This window comes from Eumetopias jubatus, unplaced genomic scaffold, assembly GCF_037043125.1.
Source record: "Eumetopias jubatus isolate StellerSeaLion01/CBP00866 unplaced genomic scaffold, mEumJub1_p1.0 scaffold_6, whole genome shotgun sequence".
NCBI classification, from domain to species: domain Eukaryota; kingdom Metazoa; phylum Chordata; class Mammalia; order Carnivora; family Otariidae; genus Eumetopias; species Eumetopias jubatus.
The window spans coordinates 119,491,349-119,508,759 of record NW_028274812.1 but is presented as its reverse complement, the minus strand read 5'-3'; the positions used below and the strand labels follow the sequence as shown (position 1 = coordinate 119,508,759).

General features: G+C 38.2%; 1 protein-coding gene across 1 annotated transcript in view; it reads left to right on the top strand.

Moving 5' to 3' along the window:
• Positions 1-11,916: 11,916 nt before the first annotated feature.
• The window catches only part of LOC114222115 (butyrophilin subfamily 1 member A1-like), a 37,593-nt gene continuing 32,098 nt past the window's right edge, over positions 11,917-17,411 (top strand). Inside the window, exons 1-2 of the mRNA XM_028120467.2 lie at positions 11,917-12,034; positions 12,588-12,935. Of these exons, the coding sequence (XP_027976268.1) occupies positions 11,956-12,034; positions 12,588-12,935 (427 nt within the window). The 5' untranslated portion in view covers positions 11,917-11,955. The remainder of the gene's footprint in view (positions 12,035-12,587; positions 12,936-17,411) is intronic.

Genomic DNA, 17,411 nt, shown 5'->3' with positions numbered 1-17,411 from the left:
CCAGATATAGAATGTGCTCCAAAGGCGTTTCTTTCCCATTCACATTTTTTCCAAGTCCAAGTCATGTTTTTTCACGTCACACAAGGTTTACAGATGATTAAGGACACAAATAGCAAATGCATAAATATTAGTATGTAAGCCACTAACAGTCTGGCCAAAGAGACACCAAGATCCTAAATAAATATTCTCTAGAGACAGTGAGGTACATTCAGCTTTTTAGAAATCAAATTTATGAAGATATAATTTGCATACAATGGAATGTGTGGTTTTGAAATGTACATTTCAATGAAGTTTACAACTGTTTACACTCATGTAACTACCACCTCCCTCAAAATATGGACCATGTCTGTCTCTTGAAAATTTTCCTCAACTCCATTGCCATTCAATTCATTCCAGGAAAAACAAACAGTACTCTGATATAAATCATGATAGCTTAATCTTATGTATTCTAAAATTTCAAAAACAATCAAAAAGAAATTATACAGCATGTCCACTTCTGTGTTTGGCTTCTTTGAATAAAGAAAATGTTTTTTGAGATTCAACCATGTTGTGTTATCAGTACATTTAAAAATTCTTACTGCTGCCTAATATGGCATTGCTTGACTATAGTACAATGTATTCTTCTGCAGTTCTCTTCAGGGCTGCCTCTCCACCTCACTCATGCCCTGGTGACCCACTCAAGCCCTCTCCCACCATGCTGGGTAGCCCTCCCCACTGAGACCCTTTTGTCTCACTTGGTGACATCCACCTAATCGCTTAGGTCTGAAGTATTTGGGAATGAGAGGGGAACACTGAAAGAGAAATGTAAGGGTTAAAGTTACGACTTGTTTCTTGTTTACTTTGAAATTTGTGAATATGCTTGTGTGTATATTCTATTCAAAAGTGTAAATAGATTAATATACATTTCCAACAAAGCTAGAAAAATAAATGTGAAAAATTCACATAAATATCTTAGACATTTTTCCCAATAATAAAGAATTGTTTGAGGAAAGTCCACTAATCTGTGGAGAGTATTTTAAGGGAATTACATCATAAGAGTGTTCATGTGTTTAAGGAGAAAGGTGAGGGGGGAGGGAAAAGGAGCACTACAAGATATTACTTACTTCAAAAAGCAGTTTTAAGACAGCATGAACAGTATGATTCTTATTTGCTTAAGAAATATGACAGGTTAGACTTCAAAATCACACACACAAAAATGAAAGGATATTTATGTCTGAGTAATACAAATAGGGGTGTTTCTAACTGTTGTTTTTGCTTATCTCAAATTTTCAGATTTCTCTCACATGAAAAAGTAAAGAATAATATATGTAAAGATTTTTTAATGCAAATATGAAGCACAATAAGAAAGATTCATTTATAGGAAATTCAGGACTAAAGAAATAATTCACATTCTTGGGAGTGGAAAACTGACTTAAAATAGAAACCAACTGGAAAGGTCAGATACCAGAGTAGACACCTCTACAGATCAAAATATTGGACTAGAGCACTGTGTGTTGCATGAAAGTGTTGAATCATGAAATTGTACACCTGACACTCATATTACACTGTATGTTAACTAAGTGGACTGTAAATTAAAACTTAAAAAATATATATTGGGCTAGAAAAATAAGGTTACTGGATGCTTCCAGAATATGATACTTTAAATCAAAGATATAAAACTTAAGAAACATAAGTTAAATTAAGCACACTAGATCTAGAGTTTCAACATTCATTTAATAGGTTTTCTAAACTGGGAAGCAGATTAGGGGCCAGAATCAGAAGAAAGGGCACTTCATAAAGAGTTAAATTATTGGAGGAAAAAAAATGCCATTTATACATAATTTTTTAAAGTTTTAGAACTACAGACAAACGAAAACCTCAAAGCTTCTACAGTCCAGAAAACCCATTATGTACAAAAGAAAAAGAATCAGCTTCCATCATACATCTGTCACATTGAATTCATTACTACAAATGTAGTCTTTACATTCCTGAGTAGAAATCAGAATTATCTAAGCGATAAAATGAACATCTAAATGTAGGGACATAAGGAAGAAATTTCTGGACAAAGATTCAGAAGTTTCTACCTCACAAAGCTTCTCTAATGTAAAGAGTGAAGGCTGCAGGTTTTGAACGTGGGCTTGGAGCAGGGAGAAGGTTTGGAGATAAATCCCAAGGTTAGTTTATTCCACTTTGGTTGGCCACTGTTATTTGAGTGGGAGTAAGGTGGAAGGATAGGAGATTTGGTACATGTTGTCTGTTGAAGTTAGCTACCTAGGAATGGAGGAGCCACATGCTGACTTTATCTGTGTTTTTCTTTTTCTGGTAGCCTCAACCAATAGAGTAGGTGCCTGCAAGGGAGACAGTGGTCTTCTTGTGGTAGTGACTTCTTTCATAAATTTAAATTCAAGTGTCATTCACACACATGTTAAATCCCTGACTGTTTAGAAAATGTAAATCCAAATCTCTACTGAGATTAGATACTTAAGCAAGTTTCAAAAAGAATCCTTGAAATAAGCAGATAGTTTGGTGTTTGTTTATATAAGAACACCTGGGAAAGATCTGACACTCCCACTCCTCCAGCACAGTGGAGGAAGGGTTTAATAAGTGTCACACTGGGTCATTTCTATGAATCCATCTTAATTGCCTGCAGTGGATTTATATTAATTAAAAATTAAGAGAAATTAGTAGATCTCACAAAGACATTAGGATTTGGTATAGCATAGTTTATATAACTTAAAACTTCTATGATTTCATTTATATGTTCTGTAATGGTTCTGTTCTTTTCTGACTATGACTACAAATTTCTTTTTGAGTTCTCAACTGATTTTGCTTTTTAATTTTTAATTTTTAATTTATTTTTTAAATTATTTTTATTATTATGTTAATCACCATACATTACATCATTAGTTTTTGATGTAGTGTTTCATGATTCATTGTTTGTGCAAAACACCCAGTGCTCCATGCAGAACATGCCCTCCTTAATACCCACCATCAGGCCAACCCATCCCCCCAAATCCTTCCCCTCTAGAACCCTCAGTTTGTTTTTCAGAGTCCATAGGCTCTCATGGTTCATCTCCCCCTCCGTATTCCCCCGCTTCATTCTTCCGCTCCGGTTATCTTCTTCTTCTTCTTTTTTTTTTAACATATAATGTATTATTTGTTTCAAAGGTACAGATCTGTGATTCAACAGTCTTACACAATTCACAGTGCTCACCATAGCACATACCCTCCCCAATGTCTATCATTCAGGCACCCCATCCCTCCCACCCCCCCACCACTCCAGCAACCCTCAGTTTGTTTCCTGAGATTAAGAATTCCTCATATCAGTGAGATCATATGATACATGTCTTTCTCTGATTGACTTATTTCACTCAGCATAACACCCTCCAGTTCCACCCACGTCATTACAAATGGCAAGATTTCATTCCTTCTGATGGCTGCATGATATTCCATTGTATATATATACCACTTCTTCTTTATCGATTCAGCTGTCGATGGACATCTTGGCTCTTTCCATAGTTTGCCTATTATGGACATTGCTGCTATAAACATTGGGGTGCACGTACCCCTTCGGATCCCTACATTTGTATCTTTGGGGTAAATACCCAGTAGTGCAATTGCTGGATCGAATGGTAGCTCTATTTTCAACTGTTTGAGGAACCTCCATACTGTTTTCCAGAGTGGCTGCACCAGCTTGCATTCCCACCAACAGTGAAGGAGGGTTCCCCTTTCTCCGCATCCCCACCAACATCTGTCATTTCCTGACTTGTTAATTTTAGCCATTCTGACTGGTGTGAGATGATATCTCATTGAGGTTTTGATTTGGATTTCTCTGATGCCGAGCGATATTGAACACTTTTTCATGTGTCTGTTGGCCATTTGGATGTCTTCTTTGCAAAAATGTCTGTTCATGTCTTCTGCCCATTTCTTGATTGGATTATTTGTTCTTTGGGTGTTAAGTTTAATAAGTTCTTTATAGGTTTTGGATACTAGCCCTTTATCTGATATGTCATTTGCAAATATTTCCTCCCATTCTGTCGGTTGTCTTTTGGTTTTGTCGACTGTTTCTTTTGCTGTGCAAAAGCTTTTTATCTTGATGAAATCCCAATAGTTCATTTTTGCCCTTGCTTCCCTTGCCTTTGGCAATGTTACTAGGAAGAAGTTGCTGCAGCTGAGGTCGAAGAATTTGCTGCCTGTGTTCTCCTTTAGGATGTTGATGGACTCCTGTCTCACGTTTAGGTCTTCAACCATTTGGAGTCTATTTTTGTGTGTGGTGTAAGGAAAAAAAAGGTCCAGTTCCATTCTTCTGCATGTGGCTGTCCAATTTTCCCAAACCATTTTTGGAGAGACTATCTTTTTTCCACTGGACATTCTTTCGTGCTTTGTCGAAGATTAGTTGAACGTAAAGTTGAGGGTCCATTTCTGGGCTCTCTATTCTGTTCCAATGATCCATGTGTCTGTTTTTGTGCCAGTACCATCCTGTCTTGATGATTACAGCATTGTAATAGAGTTTGAAGTCCAGAATTGTGATGCCACCAGTTTTGCCTTACTTTTTCAACATTCCTCTGCCTATTAAGGGTCTTTCCTGGTTCCATACAAATTTAAGGATTATTTGTTCCATTTCTTTGAAAAAAGTGGATGGTATTTTGATAAGGATTGCTTTGAAATGTGTAGCTTGCTCTAGATAGCATTGACATCTTCACAATAATAGTTCTTCCAATCCATGAGCATGGAACATTTTTCCATTTCTTTGTGTCTTCCTCAATTTCTTTCAGGAGTATTTTATAGTTTTCTGAGTACAGATCCTTTGCCTCTTTGGTTAGATTTATTCCTAGATATCTTATGGTTTTGGGTACAATTGTAAATGGGATCGGCTCCTTAATTTCTCTTCTGTCTTGTTGTTGGTGTATAGGAATGCCACTGATTTCTGTGCATTGATTTTATATCCTGCCACTTTACTGAATTCCTGTATGAGTTCTAGCAGTTTTGGGGTGGAGTCTTTTGGATTTTCCACATAAAGTATCATATCTGCAAAGAGTGAGAGTTTGACTTCTTCTTTGCCAATTTGGATGACTTTGATTTCTTTTTGTTGTCTGATTGCTGTGGCTAGGACTTCTAATACTATGTTGAATAGCAGTGGTGAGAGTGGACATCCCTGCAGCATTCCTGACCTTAGGGGGAAAGCTCTCAGTTTTTCCCCATTAAGAATGATATTTGCTGTGGGTTTTTCATAGATGGCTTTTATGATATTGAGGTGTGTACCCTCTATCCCTATACTCTGAAGAGTTTTGATCAAGAAAGGATGCTGTACTTTGTCAAATGCTTTTTCTGCATCTATTGAGAGGATCATACGGTTCTTGTTCTTTCTTTGATTAATGTATTGTATCCTGTTGATTGATTTGCGGATGAACCAACCTTGCAGCCTAGAGATAAATCCCACTTGGTCGTGGGGAATAATCTTTTGAATGTACTGTTGGATCCTATTGGCTAGTATTTTGGTGAGAATTTTTGCATCCATGTTCATCAAGGATATTGTCTGTAATTCCCCTTTTTGATAGGGTCTTTGTCTGGTTTGGGGATCAAGGTAATGCTGGCCTCATAAAATGAGTTTGGAAGTTTTCCTTCCATTCTATTTTTTTGGAAGAGTTTCAGAAGAATAGGTATTAATTCTTCTTGAAATGTTTGGTAGAATTCTCCTGGGAAGCCATCTGGCCCTGGGCTTTTGTGTGTTGGGAGATTTTTGATGACTGCCTCAATTTCCTTAGTGGTTATAGGTCTGTTCAGGTTTCCTATTTCTTCCTGGTTCAGTTTTGGTAGTTGATACATCTCTAGGAATGCATCCATGTCTTCCAGGTTATCTAATTTGCTGGCATAGAGTTGCTCATAAAATGTTCTTAGAATTGTTTGTATTTCTTTGGTGTTGGTTGTGATCTCTCCTCTTTCATTCATGATTTTGTTGATTTGGGTCATTTCTCTTTTCTTTTTGATAAGTCTGGCCAAGGATTTATCAATCTTGTTAATTCTTTCAAAGAACCAGCTCCTAGTTTCATTGATCTGTTCTACTGTTCTTTTGGTGTCTATTTCATTGATTTCTGCTCTGATCTTTATGATTTCTCTTCTCCTGCTGGATTTAGGCTTTATTTGCTGTTCATTCTCCAGCTCCTTTAGGTGTAGGGTTAGGTTGTGTATTTGAGACCTTTCTTGTTTCTTGAGAAAGGCTTGTATTGCTATATACTTTCCTCTTAGGACTGCCTTTGCTGCATCCCAAAGATTTTGAACAGTTGTGTTTTCATTTCCATTTGTTTCCATGAATTTTTTAAATTCTTCTTTAATTTCCTGGTTGACCCATTCATTCTTTTTTTTTTTTAAAGATTTTATTTATTTATTTGACAGAGAGAGAGACACACAGCAAGAGAGGGAACACAAGCAGATAGAGAGGGAGAGGCACAGGGAGAAGCAGGCTTTCCACTGAGCAGGGAGCCTGATGAGGGGCTCGATCCCAGGACCCTGGGATCATGACCTGAGCTAAAGGCAGACGCCAAATGACTGAGCCACCCAGGCGCCCCCCATTCATTCTTTAGTAGGATGCTCTTTAGCCTCCATATATTTGAGTTCTTTCCGACTTTCCTTTAGTGATTGAGTGTAGTTTCAAAGCATCGTGGTCTGAAAATATGCCGGGAATGATCCCAATCTTTTGGTCTTGGTTGAGACCTAGGATGTGGTCTCTTCTGGAGAATGTTCCTTGGGCACTAGAGAAGAATGTGTATTCTGTTGCTTTGGGATGGAATGTTCTGAATATATCTGTGAAGTCCATTTGGTCTAGTGTGTCATTTAAAGTCTTTATTTCCTTTTTGATCTTTTGCTTAGATGATCTGTCCATTTCAGTCAGGGGGGTGTTAAGCCCCCCACAATTATTGTATTGTTGTCAATGTGTTTCTTTGCTTTTGTTATTAATTGCCTTATATAATTGGCTGCTCCCATATTAGGGGCATAGATATTTACAATTGTTAGATCTTCTTGTTGGATAGACCCTTTAAGTAGGATATAGTGTCCTTCCTCATCTCTTATTATAGTCTTTGGTTTAAAATCTAATTTGTCTGATATAAGGATTGCCACACCAGCTTTCTTTTGGTGTCCATTAGCATGATAAATGGTTTTCCACCCCTCATTTTCAATCTGGGGGTGTCTTTGGGTCTAAAATGAGTCTCTTGCAGACAGCATATCGATGGGTCTTGCTTTTTGATCCAATCTGATACCCTGTGTCTTTTGATTGGGGCATTTAGCCCATTTACATTCAGGGTAACTATTGAAAGGTATGAATGTAGTGCCATTATATTGCCTGTAAGGTGACTCTTACTGTATATTGTCTGTGTTATTTCTGGTCTATGTTGCCTTTAGGTTCTCTCTTTGCTTGGAGGACCCCTTTCAATATTTCTTGTAGGGCTGGTTTCGTGTTTGCAAATTCCTTTAGCTTTTGTTTGTCCTTGGAAGCTTTTTATCTCTCCTTCTATTTTCAATGAAAGCTCAGCTGGATATAGTATTCTTGGCTACATATTTATCTCATTTAGTGCTCTGAATATATCATGCCTGTCCTTTCTGGCCTGCCAGGTCTCTGTGGATAGGTTTGTTGCCAATCTAATGTTTCTACCATTGTAGGTTACATATCTCTTCTCCCAAGCTGCTCTCGGGATTTTCTCTTTGTCTCTGAGACTCGTAAGTTTTACTATTTGATGTCGGGGTGTTGACCTATTTTTACTGGTTTTGAGAGGTGTTCTCTGTGCCTCCTGGATTTTGATTCCTGTTTCCCTCCCCAAATTAGGGAATTTCTCTGCTATGATTTGGTCCAATATACCTTCTGCCCCTCTCTGTCTTTCTTCTACTTCTCGGATCCCAATTATTCTAATGTTGTTTCATCTTATGGTATCACTTATCTCTCGAATTCTGCCCTCGCGATCCAGTAGTTGTTTATCTCTCTTTTTCTCAGCTTCTTTATTTTCCATCATTTGGTCTTCTATATCACTAATTCTCTCTTCTGCCTCATTTATCCTAGCAGTTAAAGCCTCCATTTTTTATTACACCTCATTAATAGCCTTTTTGATTCCGATGTGGTTAAATTTTAGTTCTTTTATTTCTCCAGAAAGGGTTTCTCTAATAATTTCCATGCTTTTTTCAAGCCCAGCTAGTATCTTTAAAATCATCATTCTGAACTCTAGTTCCGCCATCTTACTAATGTCCGTATTGGTTACATCCCTCGCAGTCAGTACTGCCTCTTGTTCTTTTTGTTCAGGTGATTTTTTCAATCTTGTCATTTTGTCCAGAGGAGAATAGATGAATGAGAGAACAAAATGCTAAAAGTGTAACAACTTCCCCAGAAAATATACACTAAACAAATCAGAAAAGACCTGAAACCAAGGAAAAGGAAAGGAAAGAAAGAAAAAAGAAAAGAAAAAGAAAAAGATAAAAACAAACAAAAACAAAACAAAACAAAAAACAGAATATGATCAAATATGATCAGGCTGGTGCATGGATCAGTGCCACACACTAGATTTTGGGAGTATTTTGGTCTGTAGAAGAAAGTGCCTCCCAAAATTTTAAAGAAAGAAAAACTTATATATGTACAAAAATAAGGGTTGATACGATGAATGGATGGAATATGAATGTAAAGATGAAAATTATAAAAGATTTCATAAAAAGAATTTGTAAGATAAAATTTTGGTTGAAAAAGAAAGAAGAGGATTTAAAAAAAGGGGGGGAGAGAATGTGATCAGGCAAGAGACTAGAACAAAGCCATACACTAGAGATTTAGGGTATATTTTGATCTGTTAGAAAAAACTGTATCCCAAAATTTTAATGAGAGAACAACTTGTGTATATATACACATAGCAAAAATAAGGTTAACTACTATGAGGGGACAGAATATGACTCTAAAATTGAAAAATAAAAAGATTTTTTTAAAAAGAGATTGATAAGATGTTGTTTGAAAAAAGGAAAAAGAAAAATTCAAAAAAAAGGACAGTTAAAAAATTAACTTTGAAAGATTAAAGAATCATGGTAAAAAAGCCATGATTTCTATGTGCAGTATTCCCCTAACGCTGCAGTTCTGCCGTTCTCATTGATCAGTAAACTTGGTCTTGGCTGGCTGTTCTTCCTGACCTTCTGGTGGAGGGGCCTGTTGCCGTGGTTCCCAAATGTCTTTGCCAGAGGCGGAATTGCCCGCCCTTTCCAGGCCGGGCTAAGGAATCTGCTCGGGTTTGCTCTCGGGAGCTTTTGTTCCCTGCAAGGTTTCCGTACAGCTTTGGAGGACGAGAGTGAAAATGGCGGCCCCCAATCTCTGCCCTGGAGGAGCCGAGAACTCGGGCCACCACTATCAGTGAGCTCCCAGAGAAAAGCAGTAAGTCACTCCCGTCTCCCCGGTCTCTGGCCACACTCCGTGCTCACCTGGCCTGTGACCGAGCATTTCTGTCTCTGGCACCCGACCCCGTGTGGAGTCTCCAAACCCAGCAGATCCCTGCGGTGCGCTCCTGCACCACTCCTCCCAGGGGAGGAAGGGGAGTCTCCTCGGATCTGCTGTTTGTTGGGTCCCTGCTGGAGGAGCAGTGGCCCGACTGTGCCTCGGATCATGGTTTATAGCAACCCGAGCTGAGAGCCTGCTCCTCGGCTCCATCTCTGCAGCTGGGTTCCCCGCTCTGATACCTGGGAGCTCTGCTCCACTCAGGCACCCCCGGTCTTTCTGTGACCCTGAGGGTCCCGCAACCACACTGTCCCAGCGAGGGTTCCATCCCCCGTTTAGCCACTGGAGCGACGTCCCTCAGCAAAGCCGACTTCTAAAAGTTCCAATTTTGTGCTCCGTGTCTCTACCACTTGGCGGTATTGGCTGACAGAGGCCCTCCCCCGAATATCACCTTGGATTTACTTCTCCGCACATCCTACCTTCCAGAAAGTGTCACTTTTCTGTTCAGAGAGTTGTGGCTATTCTTTTCTGTGATCTCCTGTTGAGTTCATAGGTGTTCAGAATAGTTTGATCCCTATCCAGCTGAATTCCTGGGACCAGACAAAATCCAGGTCTCCTACTCCTCCGCCATATTGCTCCTCCCGATTTTGCTTTTTTAAATCCAGCTTTATGTTATTAGCACCATGCAATACTTGAAAGTCCATGCTATTAATAAATGTATCTATTTGAAAGCGCAATTTTGTTTCTTTGAATGATTTCTCTCTGAATGTCATTTTTATTTTAAAATTAATAGTGCCATATCTATAATTGTGTTAGAATATGTCTGGTTTGTATTCATTTATTTCTTGTTTTGCTATGTCTCATAAACCATATATAGGTGTTCAATCTTAGATATAGAATTTCAAAAATGTAGAGTTTTTAAAATTTGTCAGTCACCAATTCAAAATTTCTTTCTGTGATTCTAAGCAAGAAACAATTATTCTAGAATTCATAGAATTTGAAGGATCTTCAAAACTAAAATGATTTATGTAAGTAGGGGACAGTAATCTCATCCTTATCACTTCCATTATTTATAGCATTGAAGGAAGATGAAAGTCTCAGAGAATCATTTGGGGAATTTTATACTGTTTTTCTTTTATCCTAGTTGAGATGGATAAAATGCAGATGTCAGTGGAGAAAATTTCTGTCTGGGAGAAGAGTCAGAGAGTGTGAATGTGCCCACGTCTTCTCAGTTTCCTGCCTAATGGAACAAGGGGTCCAACTGAGAGATGAAATTTCATCATCGAAATGGCAGATATATTGTGGTGAGTGAGCAAGATATTAAAATAAATTTGTTAACAACCTACACATAATTTATAAGTTATTGACACTCTTCTAAGTGCTTTAAATACATTCGTGTACTCTTCACCCAAAACTTAGGGTAGATACTAGTATTCAACACACTGTCGCATGAGAAAACTGAGGCACAGAGAGGCTGTATAACCGTCTCAAAATCATAAATTGTAGTCTCACAAGCATTTTAACTCAGGTCATCAAGTTCTAATATCTATGCTACTAACCTAGACAATATACTTCTCAGAAAGAAATAAATCACTTGCTTTTGATCCCCTCTATACTTTGTAAGTAAGTATGTAATCATTAGATAAACGTATTATGTCAGGTCAAAGTCTGCTTTCTTTATCTTATTTTACTTTCAGTTTTGAGTGTGTCAGGGTGGACAAAGAGAAGTGTACTGCTGAGAGATTCTGTGCAGGGGCCATCTTTCTCTCAGTTGTCTGAACCCCCTTAAAAAACCTGGCCCCATGTTTTGTAAAGTCTGAGATCCTCTTGACATTTTGGAGAAAGTCTCACAGGAGATACCTGTGGGCAGCCAAGAGCAGGTAACTGGGAGGAATGGCAGAGAGTATTTATCCCCTGGTGCCTGTGGCCATGAGTCTGAGAAGTTTCCGGATGCCTTCATCTCTGTAAGAAGAACTTAAAAGATGTGAGTTTTGCATTTTGTGGGTGATGGGCAAGAGAGAGGGAACTAAGAGCATTTGGGCAAGGATCCTAGGGGTTGGCAGAGGACAGGCCAAGTTATACATGCTCCTCCATCATATAGGAATATGGGGAGGGGGTGGAATTCATTGAGGCTAAATTAGTGTTTGTGCTAAAGCCATCTCTTTCTGTGGTTGCCCATCGCCTTCTCTCTGTCTCTTTGTCCACTGGACAAGATGTTCTTGAGTTAGAGAAGAGTTTAGAGAGATTGTGGACAGATTAACACTGTAGAACATGGTTGTTGAGAAGAAGACTGTTTCCTTGGAAAAGGGAAACAAAAAGTCTTTTTGTGAGTGTTAAAGGCTTCCTTGATGTTCCCCGAGAGAGACACACTACAGTTGTTGGAGAGCTTCTGGAGGCCATTTCTTAGAATCATTGTGAACTGCCTTAGCTGTGATTATTTTTACCTTATGGATTCCATTTTTGTCTTTACTCCAGCTATTTTCAGGACCTTACTGCGTGTCATACTGTTGTCTGCTCTGAGAAAGATGGTGGGTTCCCTGGACTTCTCTCTGCTAAGAGACCTTTACTCTATCCTTCTTCTCCAGGTGTCCATGTGGGGCTCAGGTAACAATATTTTGTATTTTACATTCTTAGATTCTCTTAGTCTCTGAACAGAAGGATTAAATTACTCCATCACTACTCAGTATATACCTAGGTTAATTCTAAATCCTTTATTTTGATATAATGATTTATCTGCCCATATATGAGGGCAAATAAGTCATTATATGATTAGAGAGAAGAATCAGGTGGAATTATTTCACTAATTTTTTTCTGATTCATTCAGGTATCTTCTTCATGAAGAATGCATTTGCTGATGGCCAAGACCTAACTAAAAACTCTGATTTCATGATTTCCCAGCACTCTTCCCTCCTTCTTTAAAGAATTTGTCACCATTGTAATTAAAAAATCTTTTGTTTAACAAGAGATCAACCTGTTGATTGGGTAGAGATGCTCTTTGTCTTGTTCACTGCCATCTTCAGCCTGAATGCATGCTGCAGAGAACTGGTGTATGAATGACAGAATGTCTCTGGGGTTCTACTGGGCCAGTAATGATGCTGTGTTCCACAATGCCAAGGCAGGTCACTGATATTCTTTTCCCTGTGGCTCTATTCCACAGAGTCATTCTTGGTTATCAGCCCCTCAGAGCCAATTGTGGCCATGCTGGGCACAGACACAGAGCTGCCCTGTCATGTGTACCCTGCCATGAATGTGGAGAGCATGGAGCTGAGGTGGTTCCGCTCCCAGTTCTCAGAGGCTGTGTATGTGTATAAGGATGGAATGGAGCAGGCGGAAGAACAGCTGGTAGATTTCAAAGGGAGAGCAGAGTTGGTGAAAGATTACATCACGGAGGGAAGAGTAGCTGTGAGAATCTACAGTCTCCAGATCTCAGACAATGGAATGTACAAGTGTTTTTTTAAAAAAGACAGTGACTTTGAAGAAGCCACTTTGGAGCTGAAGGTGATCGGTGAGTAATTATGTGAGAATATAGATCACTCTATGGGAATGTAAGTGTTCTGCATTTGATTTCAGGGGAGGATGATGAGCAGAACAGAGACAAAAAGGCAGATATTCTTGGAGCTGGCCAATATCCTAGACACTGGATATAACCCGAAATTCTCTTGATCTATTTATACATATATTGTGCTGTACTTTAAAATTCAATGACTTCCATAAATATCTACCATACAAATAGATCATTTATTTTCCTGGTATATATCTCCTCACACATTTTGAAGGAAGGCACCATGATTACCAAAATGTACCATTACTGGCAGAGACCAGAATCCCAGTTGGCTGCTGTGATGGACAGATCCTCAGCTGGGAATGTCAGTGGTCGAGTCTTGAATGTACTGTTTGGAGGAAGTGACTGTGGGGGTTGTGACAAGATAGACTGGTATTGCAAAGAATAAAAGTTGTCATCACAGGATTGAGGCCAGAAAATAATCAATGTGCAGTGACTAAGTGAAGCAGGGAATAAAAATGTCCTGAAGAGAGGGGCCAGTGTGAAAAGCTGGGATGCACTGAGGTTGGTCCACAGAACATTGAATTGGCCACTGTAAGTTTTATCATCATTGGTGCTGTTTCATTTTTAATTATAATAAAATTATCTCATTGTATCAAACTCAAACAATTCAGAACAATATAAAATATAAATTGATAATCCTTCCTTTCCCTTCAGTATTCCTTTTTCTCCTCCAAAGTAACTAATACCAGATTGTTCTATGTCCTTTCAGTTATCTTTTTTGTATATTTATATAAAATATCAATAATTATATATAATAATATAATAAAACACATAATATAATATAATCTGTAATTATAATAATATATATTTATACAGCAGACCTTAATCTCTGTTCCTAAACTAATCTTTAAATGTTTATGTTAACTCATTTAAAAACAAAATTGAATCTTTGAGCCCTCAGTCAACCAGGCTAGTGTGAAGTTTTATCTTAGTTCTTACTGGAGCTTCTGTCCCTCTTTCTCTTGAGTGATAATTATGCTAAGGTCCTATGTGGCCCAAAGCATTCAGGATGCAGCTCCAGTCTTGGGCCCTCATTGGTTAGTACTAGGATGCTCATCATCCCAGGTTTTGTTACATCTCTCCCCTTGACTCCAAAGATTAAGTCACAGATATTATTAAAGACTTTTTTAAATTTTCACTTTTTTTTAAAGATTTTATTTATTCATTTGAGACACAGAGATACAGAGAGAGACCATGAGCAGGGGGAGAAGCAGGCAGAGGGAGAGGGAGAAGCAGACTCCCCGCTGAGCCAGGAGCCTGACATGGGGCTCGATTCCAGGACCCTGGGATCATTACCTGACCTGAAGGCAGATGCTTAACCATCTGAGCCACACAGGCACCCCAAAGACTTTCTTTAAAAAGATTTCATTTATTTATTCAGAGAGAGAGTGTGAGTGGGGGGAGGGCAGAGGGAGAAAGAGAATCTCAAGCAGACTCTGCTGAGCTCAGAGCCCCATGCCGAGCTCATCATGGAGCTTGATCTCATGACCTAAGACCATGACCTGAGCTGAAATCAAGAATCTATACTTAACTGACTGAGCGATTCAAGTGTTCCTATTAAAGACTTTTGATGCAACACTTCAAGAAGCACCTGAAGATCTGTTAGGTTTTGGGAAACCTCCCAGTCACTCTTCCTTCATTGACATTGTTTTTCCCACCTGTATTACACAATTACTTTCACCAAGTTGTGCACTCAACAATGTAGCAAGAGAGTCTTTCATACAATCCTACTTGAAGCCATATATCCCTGAAGCTGAAATATTACAATTGGAATCAGAGAGGGGAAAGTTTAGAGGAAAACTCAAGCAAGAGTTAATTCAGCACAGTTAACAACTCATTAAAATGTCAAGTAATTTTCTGCTCCATATACACATACTAATATTATTTAAAATCTCACAATTTTTTTCTATAACTTGCCTTTTTCTTCTTTACATTATATAAGACAGGTTACAAAAAATTGTATTCTTTAATGACTACAAATATCTTCATTATCTAGAAATTCCATAATTTATGTCAAAATTAACTTTCTAATGAACATTGACAATTTTCAATTTAATATTATGGCAAAAATAATGAAATACATATATTTGCACATAAACTCTATGCAGCAATATAAGCTGATATAATATAAACTTCTCAAACAATTAAGTTTACAACTTATCTTCTAATTCTTTTATCTTCTACTTTAATAATTCCAGTTTCAAGATAACCATAATTATCTTATCACTCTGACACTCTAACAATTGTTCCAGTTTATACTCTTAACAGCATTTATTTACACTTTTGATGACACTGAAAATTATATTTCTTTTCCTCTTTTAATCATTTATATAGAGTTGCTTAATTTATTTTTTTTAGGTTTTTATTTTAATTCCAGGTAGTTAACAGTGTAATATTAGTTTCAGGTGGACAATATAGTGATTCACAATTCCATACCTCACCCCATGCTCATCACAACAAGTGTACTCCTTAATCCCCATCACCTGTTTAACCCATTACCTACCCCCATCCTCTCTGATAACCATCAGGTTGTTCTCCATAATTAAGAGTCTGTTTCTTGATCTCTCTCTCTCTTTTCTTTTTCACTTTGCTCCTTTGTTTTGTTTCTTAAATTCCACATGTGAGTGAAATCATATGGTATTTTTCTTTCTCGACTGACTTATTTTGCTTAGCATTATACTCTCTAGGTCCACCCATGTCATTGCAAGTGGCAAGATTTCGTTATTTTTTATGGATGAATAACATTCCATCATATACATAGATATATAGATATACACACACACACATACACATATATACACATATACATATATATATACCACTTCTTTATCGATTTATCAGTTTGATGGATACTTGGTCTTCTTCCACAATTTGGTTCACTACCATGGGGGCCTTGCGTGGCTTAAAGGTACCCAGGTGGAGAAGAGGGGCAGAATCCCAGGAGTGACAGGGTGGTCTGAGGATCCCCTGGGTCATAGGAAGAATGGATGGCACCAAGATGCTGTGGTTTAGGAGCTGGGAATCCAGCAGAGAGCAGCAGGTCCTGGTGCCAGCTTTCTGCTATAAACTGCAAACCACCAGGTGGTTGTCAGACCACTTTCCTGGGATGGGCTAGCAAGCCTAGTGAAAACCTACCCACAGAAACAGCGTGTGTCCCTGTGGTGGGAGTCCCTGAAATTTAGATTTTGGAAACTCCGAGGTGCACCTGAGATAAAAAGGCTCAAACACGGGCAGGGTGAATGTAGGGTTCAGAGGGAAACCGGTGACACAAATAGGGTGATTGATTGCTCTTCTGTGAAGGCTCACTGAATTGTAGGGGTCCCAACTTTCAGCTCTGAGGCTAGAGAGCAGGGAACAGCCATTTTCATCTGCCCAACAGTGCTGAAAGCCTTCAGGGGGCAAAATAGCGCCACCTATTGGAGGCTGAAGCTGAATACACCAAGCCCCGCCCTCCTTGTGCCCTGGAGGTGCATTTCTACTCAAACAAGTTAGCCTGAGAATCAGCGCAGCTGGTCCCTCCCTCAGAAGACCAACACAAATAACTAGTTCACACCGTTTATTGATCATAGACTGCTGCAAAGTTTCAGCTCTAGGGGAAATAGGATCCAGCTTCTGTTTTACTTTTATTCTTTGTTTTAAAATTATTATTATTTTTTCACTTATTTTCTTATATTTTCCAATTTCTTTTTTTATTATTTTTTGATTTTAATTTTTATATATAGTTTACCTTCATTTTATTTTAATGTATTTTACATTATTATTATTATTATTATTGTTTATTTTAGGATCTAGATTCTTTTAACAAGCAGACCAAAAAACACCCAGGATCTAGTTTTGTTTTGGTTTGGTTTGGTTTGGTTTTCTTGTTTTTCTTTTGTGTGTGTGTGTTTTTCTTTTTCTTTGATTTTTGTTTTTTATTGGTGGTTTTCTTTTTTCTTTCTTCTTTTCTTTTCTCAACAAAATGATGAGACAAAGGAATTCATCCCAAAAGAAAGAACATGAGGCAGAACTCACAGCCAGGGATTTAATTAATACAGATATAAGTAAGGTGTCTGAACTAGAATTTAAAACAATTATAAGGATACTAGCCGGGCTCAAAAAAAAAAAAATCACAGAAGAAACTAGAGAATCCCTTACTACAGAGATAAAAGAACCAAAATCTAGTCAGGCTGAAATTAAAACTGCTATAACCAAGATGCATAAGTGGAGGCCATAAAAACAAGGATAGAGCAGAGGTTCAAATGGGTGATATAGAAGATAAAATTATGGAAAGTAGTGAAGCTGAAAAGAAGAAGGAAAGAAAGGTAATGGACCATGAAAGTAGACTTAGGGAACAAGTGACTTAGTAAAGCATAATAACATTTGTATCATAGGAGTCCCAGAAGATGAAGAGAGATATAAAAAGGCAGAAGGTTT